At 36.6% G+C, this 10,554-nt stretch overlaps 1 protein-coding gene across 1 annotated transcript; it reads right to left on the bottom strand.

Annotated features, from left to right (window-relative positions):
* Positions 1-5,354: 5,354 nt before the first annotated feature.
* LOC145064979 (uncharacterized) lies at positions 5,355-7,641 on the bottom strand. The gene is made up of 2 exons (XM_079012331.1): positions 7,217-7,641; positions 5,355-6,619 (listed from the first exon to the last, which is right to left on the bottom strand). The coding sequence occupies exon 2, from the start codon at positions 6,615-6,617 to the stop codon at positions 5,502-5,504; it is 1,116 nt and encodes a 371-aa protein (XP_078868457.1). The 5' UTR covers positions 6,618-6,619; positions 7,217-7,641; the 3' UTR covers positions 5,355-5,501.
* Positions 7,642-10,554: the final 2,913 nt, after the last annotated feature.

Consider the following 10,554-nt stretch of genomic DNA (forward strand, 5'->3'; position numbering starts at 1 on the left):
TGATATTTCATATGTAATATTTTTTATTTACTTCATGTCTTTATGTATTTTCTTTGTATAATATTATGTACTTTTAGTTTATTATATGCAAAACACCAAAGTTCGTGTTATTTATTTCTATGTAATAAAATGCTCATTTTGTAAGTATGATAATTAGTTCGAATTTAATTATATGCGAATCTTTTGGTTATTATTGTCTATTTATAGTCTATAAAGCTAGTGTAATAAAAAAAAGTTGTGAATTAAATTTGTAAAAAGCTAATAAATATAAGGGTATTATTTAAAATCCATATAATTTAGAAAAATATATATATATATTTGAAATGTTCTTTTTAGTGTTAAAATGATGTTATGTTTCGGAGATGAATCACTTTTTGCACTAAAATTTACATTATTGTGGTGCAAAAAAAGGTGCAAATATGGTGTAATGGTTTGGATATGGTTTGAAGAATGCTTGGCATCTCTGAAAAAAAGAGTCAAATGTAAGAGTCTTCAACGTAAGTCGTGCTTTATATACAATCTACATATATTGGTCGATGGTTGTTCACAAAACCATAGTGTTTGACTTTACCTTAACAGTTACTTCTTTTATACTTTCTATGCCCCATAATTTTCATCAAAGGTCAGTTCATTAATTTAATATCTTATTGAATCTTATTTGTTGAAATTTTCAAAATTTAAGCCAAAAATCAAGGATAAAAATTTCGTTTTTAATATAGCTAAAACATTGATACCATATATTTCAAACATTTCAATCATCATTAAGTAAAACATTTATCAGAGTTCGTCCCAAAATCATTTATTGCGGAAATCATAGGTGTGTGCACTGCGATCAATCCAAGCTCTTCATTTCCAAATACATGATACCTAAAACCAAAATTGTAAACCATAAGCATAAAGCTTAGTGAGTCCCTAAGAGCATACCCCACACACAATACACATAACACATAACCTGTTAGCTATAAAAGCTACCTCTACCACATAATACATAACGATTAGCTACAAGCTACCTCTTCCATACATCACGTATCCATTAGCCATAAAAGCTACCTCTACCACGTATCACATGTCAATTAGCTATCAAGCTATCTCTACCATTAGCCACATAGACTATCTCTATCCTTAGCCGTAAGGCTATCTCTACCATTAGCCCTAAAGGCTACCTCTAGCATTAGCCATAAAGGTTATCTTTACCGTTAGCCATAAAGGCTATCTCTACCACATATTACCACATACTCAAACCACATACCTCTACACAACAAGTATACCAACTATCATAAAATGGTCCGACCTTGGTGCCTTAGACCCATTGGTATGGTAAGAAGACTCACCTCTCGGATGGTGAACTGAAAAGCTGAAGTCAGATATATCTCACACGCTGCTCCTTCTCAACTGCCCATAACCATCAAGTGATTAACCTGACACAATCCCATAAATACCCTCAGGTCAACCCTGGACAAAGTCAAGATCCACTGTCAACAGTCCATGTTGACCTCAACCCGTCGAGTACAACCAGCCACTCGTCAGGTTCCTTGCTTAACTCGTCCACTCGCCGAGTCACTTGAATGGATCGTCGAGTTTCGTAGTGTTTGCGGCCATAAACCCTCGACCGCAAACCCACTCAGTCGAAAACCCTTTGGTCGTAAACTCCTTGGCCGACTCGTCGAGTTGATTAAAGAACTCGGCGAGTTCCTTTAGTCCTTCTCGTTTTCGGTCCTATATAGTGGAAACCAAAGCTCCAAATCACAGATCCAACCACTTATGGTGTAGTTACCACGTAAAGTTGCAAACTTTACGTGTTATGCAAAGCATCCAAGGCTAGAAACACTAAATAAAAGCTTGACAAGGGACTTAGAGCATGAAGGGGGCCAAGACTTGATAAAGTTGGCAACTTTAAGTCCCCAAAGGCCCTGAGATATCCAGATCTAAAGTCATATGCTCATAACAAGCTCAAATCCAAGAATGATCCCAAGTCGTGCTAATAATGGCGATAAACTTCCATAGAAGGAAATCTAAGCAATGAAAAGCCAAGGTTTCAACTTTATACCTCAAAGTAGCTGCAACACTGGAGGAAATCCCGGATCTACTGCCTTCCATTCAATACAACCTCTTCAAGCTTCAAGTTCCTTCCAAAAGAGCACCAAGAATCACTCTCCAAGCTCACACACACACACACACACACTTAAAGAGAGGGAGGGCACGAACTAAGGTTTCTTAGGAGGCTGCAAATGAGACATAAGTCCTTTAAATAGGGTACCAATCCCTAAAATTAAGGTTTCCTCTACAGCGCCTACTCGTCGAGCCGGTGCCTTCCGACTCGTCGAGTAGGGTCGAAATCCCGTGATCCTTTAAATGACTCTACTCGTCGAGTTGGGGCTCCCAACTCGCCGAGTCCCGACACCAAAAACCCTAAAAACTTGCATCCATTAAGCAATTCCTGGAACAAGTGTTACAATATCGTAGGTCTTATACAATTCTTATTTTCCGATTCAATACTAGAATCCTACTACCTGTTATAAATGTTTTTTATTATCTTTTCCTTTTTGGCTTTTCGTTAAAATGTTATAACTATGCACATTAAAAGGACATCAATTTACACAAAAACAAAATATAAATGGAAGTTGTGCGGACCAATATAGCGAAGCAAAAAGGGTGACTGAGAATAGAGGTGACAAAAACTGACACGACACGAAACCCGACACGAAATAAACGGGTTTGGGTAAGATATTTCAACCCGTTTAAATAAACGGGTTGACACGACACGATACGAAAATTAAACGGGTAAGGTTAGGGTTGAGAATTTAAACTCGAATATGACTCGAAAATGGTCCGTTTATTTATATGCAAGTTTTTTGAATTATTTAAATAAACTAGAAAGATACAAAACCAAAACCATAAGTAAAAGAAAACCTTCAAATTGAGTCATTTTGTAATGTTGAAATGACTTAGTCGTCGAGATCAAGACTTCATTTCAGTTTTTCCATTATCTCCCAAATTACCCAGTCTCTTTCACAACTCTCACATCCTAATGACCTTGTCATCCCCTCCCCGACTCACACTCTTTTAATTTTGTCATCTGAACATGTTATGACTTTATCTATTCTGCCTCCAAACTATTAGTTTTTCCTTTTCACCTACCCAACTCCTACTTTTTCAACATGCTCAATCTTTTAACCTCACATGACACAACATATTTCATGGTATAGCCTAACCCGAAACCCGACACGAACTCGACACGAAAATAAACGGGTTGACACGACACGACACGTTAATTAATTGGGTCGGATTAGAGTCAAACACTTTCAACCCGTTTAGTGTTTCGACACGACACGAATCCGACACGACACGATTGTCACCTCTAACTGAGAACCAACCAATTCATACATATCCAAAAAAGACGGTTTTTAACATCTTGAAACTGTTCCACATAAGCAAATTCTATTGTTCATTATAAAAACAAAGACACGAATGCTAACAAATCTTTCACTCATTTAGTCATTTACGAGATCAACATTCAAACATTCATGTGGGAAGTACCACGTGTTGGCATTAAACGAACTTGCTTTTTCTACTTCTATCACTTTTAGAATATCTCCCATATTGTGACCTTGTAATAGACTTATAGACCTTGCCCATGATTCTCACCCCACACTCGTTTTTCAACAACACCATACTTTAAATTGCTAAGAAAAGATGCATATTCTCCAAGTGTCTTTTCGTGTGACACCCATTTCATTTCCCCACAATCTAATTCCTGAAATCTGTACGGATTTTTTTTGAATGGGACCCATGATATAAATATTCCCATTTGGTTGAACGCAATCCATCACACAAATGTTGTCACCTGAACTTCCAAGCTGTGAATACCTGGAGGGTTTTAAAGAATTGAGTCTCAGTTCATATAAAAGATTATTAAAGTTTCTGTTTAGGGTATATATTTTCCCCTTGAAAGCACATATATCAGTGAAGAGGGAGGTGATGAAGAGATTATTCCATACTCCACTATCCGCTATAGAAAACCACATTTCAGTCGAGCACACAGGGATTACAAGAAACACCCACCCACATATTGAAAGTGAATAGACAAGGATACCCCTGGCATCTTTCATACCATAACGATCATTCATATGGAAAGGGTTAGTAATTGGGAAATTAGGGAAATAAAATTCATGCCTTAAGCCAGAACTCATGGGGTAGAAGATCAAGTAACCACAAGTTAATCCAACATAAACCCCGCCATCAAAATGGGGGAGAATGGTTTTGAACTTTCTTCCTTCAAAGTCTTCTAAATGGCAGATTTTCTTACAACCATGCCACGTGATACACATCTTCATGGGTGGTTTGGACGCCATAAACATGTTCCTGTTACAGATTGCAAGTGACCTCCATGACTTGCAAACTCCACCGAATGAAAGATAATCAACAACTCCTAGTTAGTTTCATCATAACTAAATAGAGCATATGATGATTAAGATCTGACCAGGGTCCCGCATCACCATTGTCACAAGTCTTGAATCTCTTCATGGTAGATGATGCATCATCATCACGATTCTGGTTGTTTCTAGACGCATACTTCTTGTCCTAGCTAGCCCTTCATTCAATTGCAAAAGAAGATTAAATAGTTGAGAGCTTGGTAAATACAGATTCGCCAAAAGATACAAAACATGTTTAATGATGTACCTGGTCGAAACTGATGATTGAGAAGCTTAAGCACCTGACGACTAATTCAAGATTTGTCACCAACGTTGAGATTTTTGCGATCACCGTATTTCATATATAGGTTAATAATGGGCCACGGCCTCACAAAATGGTTGAGCTTTAGTGCAATTACGATGATATGTATTTTATTATTTTGGGCCTCAAATTAAAGATATTTCTATACTTGTGTTTCGATAATATGAAAAGCTTCAAGTGCTATGTAATATCTACCTTATAATGGGGTTTAATGCTAGCTACAAGGTTTTATCATTTCAATTAGAAAAACTCAAAATAATTGCAAATTAGACATTTTTATATATATAATGAAAATGCCAGCAATAAATTACCCGTTGATATCATATGTGGACAATGATACTGTATAAAAATATCACGTTATCATAATTCAAATCTAAGAGGTTACAGATTGCTATAATGGATGTACTGGTTAATATAATGCCCTAAATATCACCATATATTTCTTTTTTTCTCTCAATCTTCCCTCACCCATATATTATTCCCTAAATTAACCTGATTCAGTATCTCAAATTGTTTTACTTTGTGCTGCAATTAATTTCCTTCTGCTAGAAATGGATGATACATCATTCACCCTTCATGAGATTTCAAAACACAAACATAAAAAAATCTTAAAATCCAACTTCAAATCAATAACTTTTATCATTTCCCAAATCAATAGCAACAAACACAATTCCAAATCAAAAATCCCAAAAACCAAACAAAATTAATGCATGCAAATCCAAAACTGGTGGTTTCCACAAACACGAATTCTACTGCTAACACATCTATCAATCATCTACACGATCAATATTCAAACATTCATGAGGGAAGTACCACATGTGCGTAGTAAAAGAATTTGGTCTCTCTGCTACCATCAGTTTCAGCTTATCTCCTGCGTTGTGACCTAATAACAGACATTGCCCACCACTCCCCCAAAACAATGATGTCACAGCAACACCATGCTTCAGGTTGCTAAGAAAAGACGCATTTTCTCCAACTGTCTTTTCACGTGTCACCCATTTCATTTCATCAAAATCTAGTTCTTGAAACCTATAGATATCATTTGGATTATCCTTTGGTCGAAGGCAATCCATCACATAGAAATTCTCACCTGAACTTACAACCTCCATCTCATGAAATCGGGGGGACTTCAAAGAATTCTTGGTTTCAACCAAAGTCAACTCAGGCTCAGGGTTAAGTCTCAGTTCATGTAGTTCGTGTGAATTACTACTGCGGTTGAAGTTTAGGGTATATATCATCCCCTTGAAAGCACGTAAATCAGTGAAGGATAAATCTGTGAAAGAGGCAGAATCCCAATCTCCTTCACCCGCTACAGAAAACCATATTTTACTCCAGAACTTACGTATTACAAGAAACACCCACCGATGTAGTGAACGTGAAAAGACAAGAATACCCTTGACATCTAGCTCACTAGGGTAGTTGAACTCAGTGGGGAAATCAGGGAAATGAAGTTGGTGCCTTGTGATAGGGTTCACAAGCCAGAATTCACGGCTTGTTCTTGCGAAGAAGATCAAGTAACCAGAAGTTAATCCAACACAGACCCCACCAGCAAAACGGGGAAGAATGGTTTTGAACTTTTTACCTTCAAAGTCTTCTAAATAGCAGGGTTTCTTATAAGAACGCCAAGTCACATGCAAGGTCATGGGTTGTTTGGAATCCATAAATGGTTTCTTGTTAGAGATTGCAAATGATCTCCATGACTTACAAACTCCCCTGAATGAAAGATAATCAAAAAATCCCAGTTGCATCATCACTACATAAAGCAGCTGATGGTTAAGATCTGACCAATGTCCCCAACCACCATTGCCACAAGTCTTAACTCTCTTCTCGCTGGATGCATCATCATGATTCTGATTTCTAGTCGTCTTTTTTGGCTTATTCATTCCTACATTTACAAAAAGAAAATTGTTCAGAGATCTTATTAAATGAAAAATTCACAAAACGTCCAGAAGCAGTTGTAAACAGGGCCAAGCATTCATGTATATGAAGAGTACAGACACTACCCTTTTCAAATAATGGAATTTTGTGAAATGTTGCAAGAAAATGGAGAAAAAAAAAACACAAGATTGAACATGGATCTTCAAGTGAAAACAAACACAAGAAATACTAATAAAGGAAAAATGTTCTAGAAGAATAAGTGTTGGTGCATATCTACAATATGGGGCCCCTCAAACACGATTTTTTTTGCTTATATTAAAAAATGAACCATACTCGTAACTCGACAGAATATCAGATACTTCCACAAAACTATAACATTTACAGGAACCTATGAAATATTAAATACTATTAAATACTAATAACATTTATTGAAATTGTAAGCAGATTGCTATAATGGTTTAGTCGTTTAGATATAGTAGTAAACATGAAGATCAGAGGAAAGAAAAAAGCCTCTAGAATAAAAGTAATTCAAAACTGAACACTATAGAATATAAAACTAAGATGTAAACTCGACACAAATCACGAAACTGAAAGATGTTCTTACCGGATTGAAACTGAAGAGTGGGGAGACTAGCTAATCAAAACCCACGATTCCTCTCCGCTGTGTTTGACTGTTGAAGCAGAAGACGAAAAGAATCAAATGGGGAGAAATCGGGAGGGTTGGATTTTGAGAGGGGAGATGGGCAGCGGGAACGACAACATATGAAAATTTTGGAAACGATTTTGGCTCTCAAACATTTTAATTTCTCCTTCCAAGTTGTTACGGAAGCGTAGCGTGAAAAATTGGGGACGGTTTAGGGTTAATTTTAGGATAAAACTACAAAATGATCTATTTGTTTTCCTTTTACAGCAAAATGAGGAGAAATTAAACCCTAAACCGTCCGCTCTAAAAGAAAAAAAATGGAGCACTTTATCAAATGTTAGAACTTAAAAGTTTTCAAATGTTTGGTGACGAACATACTTGTGAGTTTGCTCCTTGCCAAAATTAAAAAATCTAGACAAAATTGAAAATAGTCCTCGTGTTTATCGAAAGGGAAAATGACATATATTAGCCTACTAATTTTTTAGACAAAACTGTAAGATTGGTCCCTATAGTATCCAAAAAAAACTTTGGATAGGGTCCAAAAGTTTTCTCACTTGCATAGAAAGTATAAAATAAAATAATTCCTGTGATTTTAGTCCTTAAAAGACTTGAAAAGACAATTTTGTCCTTTTAATCTCTTTTAAATTAATTTTATATTTTTCTAAGTATTTAAATAATTCAAAATGAATAATCAACCCAACATTACCCCATCACACCATACCCCACCAATAAAAAAGCACCTCTCTCTCTCTCTCTCAAATGCATCAGGCAATGAAAAGTAACCATGAAAAGTAACCAAACCCCCATCTTCTTCTTCCTTGGTGGACCTCAGGCAATGAAAAGTAACCATGAAAAGTAACCAAACCCCCATCTTCTTCTTCCTTGGTGGACCTGCAACTGAAACTATACATACATAAAGGCACTTAAATTTGAAACACACCTGCACCACTTTCATGTAGACAACTCAAAGTTTCTAGCAACATAACTATACTCGGAACCATTACCACAACCTTACATCTTACAGAAACAATAAACCCTTATCTGGAAAAAGACACCAAATTCTTATCAAACCCTATCAAAATCACCAGTTTAAACATAATGTTACCAACTACATATTCGTCCAAACCCTTTTCACAGAATCATATGTACCTGAATCTATAGATTAACATTATATAGCCTAACAAAATTTAATCACAGAACCATAGATACACTGATACCTAAGAATACACCAATTTCTAATCAATCTAACCTCTCTGGTGATGTGTCTTCTTAATAATGTTCAGAGTTTTTGGCTTGTTTTTTTCTTGCCTACGACTGAGTGAGGTTGAGAGGGAGTTTGATGGGGTTTTTTGTTCATCTGGTAAAGGGAAGAAGATCACAGGTGGCAATGGGGAATATCACATATATGTGTTTATATACCTTCGTTGGACCAGACTTCACCGATGAAGTTCTCCTTCCACCACCTCAATTCCACTGATGAACATATTTGAAGCGTTCGTACCTAATGGAGCACAGGAAATCATCGTTCATCACAAAGCTTTTGGTAATCATGGCAACGTTTAGAGAAATCGGATATTGAGCTATTGTCGGCCGGAGAAATCACTGATAAGAGATCTACTGGAAGCAAATAGGTGGCTGAGGAACCGGATATTGAGTCGATGTCGCCGGTGAAGGCTTAGACAGAGGCAGAAGATGGTCTCATCGGAGATATTTTTGAAGATGAAGACTGGTGGGTTAGGTTGGAGAGAAATAGAGATACATAGGGAAACGATAGAGAACGGAAGGTAGGTAGGGGGTTGGTTGGTGGGCCCAAGGTTTTTGTTTTTAATTTTTAATTAATAAAATACTAAAATAAATATTAAAAAAATATAAAAAAGAAATTAAAAGGACAAAAAAGTCATTTTAAGTTTTTTTGGACCAAAATCACAGAAAATTCTTTATTTTGGACCTTCCATGCAAGTTAAAAACTTTTTGGACCTTATCCAAACTTTTTATGAAACCACAAGGACCAATTTTTTAGTTTTGTCAAATTTTTAGACCCTTTTTAGTCACTTAAGTTTTTTGTGGCTTCAAAAGGGTAATCAAGTTGTGGGTGACGTGTCCTTTTAGTCCTCTTTATTTGATTTAGTCGATTTAGAGGGACAGATATACAAAACTTGGGGCCACCCATCTCTCTCTCCCGTTAGACTATCATTCTTCAAGCTTCCTTTCTGCTCTCTTCTTTCTTCGATGGAACAACCCCAAAAAATTAGTCGGTGCCCTCTTTCAATCTCCGATCGACATTTTTTCCATTCTAATCAATTCACTGTCAGTTATTGCCTCTCAAAGCTTCTATGGACGAGTGATAATTTGTGGGAAAATCGGATCTTCCTTAAACCTTTGATCTTTTGTCAGCAATCGAAGAGGGAGTGGTGAGAGAAGTTTGGTTCATTGATTTTAATCCCTTTTAATTCAAAGTTGCTCGATTACTACAATACACAGAGAAGCATTGGTTAGCGCATTGAAGGCTTGAGTTGGGCAAAATGAAGATCTGAATCCCTCAATCTCGATTTCCCATATCCAATTTATGTTTTTTTGTGAATCTAGTTTTCGGCGGTCCCCGTTCCGTTTATGCAAAGACGCATGTTGTTTCCCATATGGTTTTGTGGAGTATTTTGAAAAAATAGGCATCATTGTGTTGGGGCTTTGTTACAGGTTGCAATTGATTGTGCAAAAATTATGTGGGCAAGTAGCGATTGGTTAGAAGCAAGAGTATGGGGAGATGATGATTAAGGTCATGAAAGATTATGGTGGATTGTTTAAGGGTAAAAATATCGGTGATAAGCAGGTGGATGAGCCACAAAGATGAGGTTGTAAAGCTTCCTGCTGAATTTGAAGTGGTCTTCACCGTCGTCAACGAAACGATAACGAAAACGTCATGAACACTGGCAGTAGGTTAAAGTATCCTCATAATCAAAGGCACCTCCGATGAACAACATACAGCTCAAAGTAACATCTGTAAGAATTCAAAGTCGAAGGGTTATTAATTGAATCTGTTTTGTTGGTCGTAATGATGCAATTAACAAAAATGAGTATAACAAAAAAGGGGAATGCATTTCCTTTTTGATTTTGGGTTGCAGGTTCTCTGAATGGAAGAGAGAAAATAGAGAAGAAGGGTGCAGTGGGGAAGAAGAAGAGAGAGAGAGAGAGAGATGTGGGTCCAAGAGTATGGGAAGATTCAAAGTCAATATAAGAAAACTTGTTAAAAAATGTCAATGTGTCAAATAGGTAACGGGGGACCCTTTCACTTTGGCTAAAAT

This window comes from Lactuca serriola, chromosome 7, assembly GCF_051521515.1.
Source record: "Lactuca serriola cultivar US96UC23 chromosome 7, Lser_US96UC23_V15, whole genome shotgun sequence".
Taxonomy (NCBI): domain Eukaryota; kingdom Viridiplantae; phylum Streptophyta; class Magnoliopsida; order Asterales; family Asteraceae; genus Lactuca; species Lactuca serriola.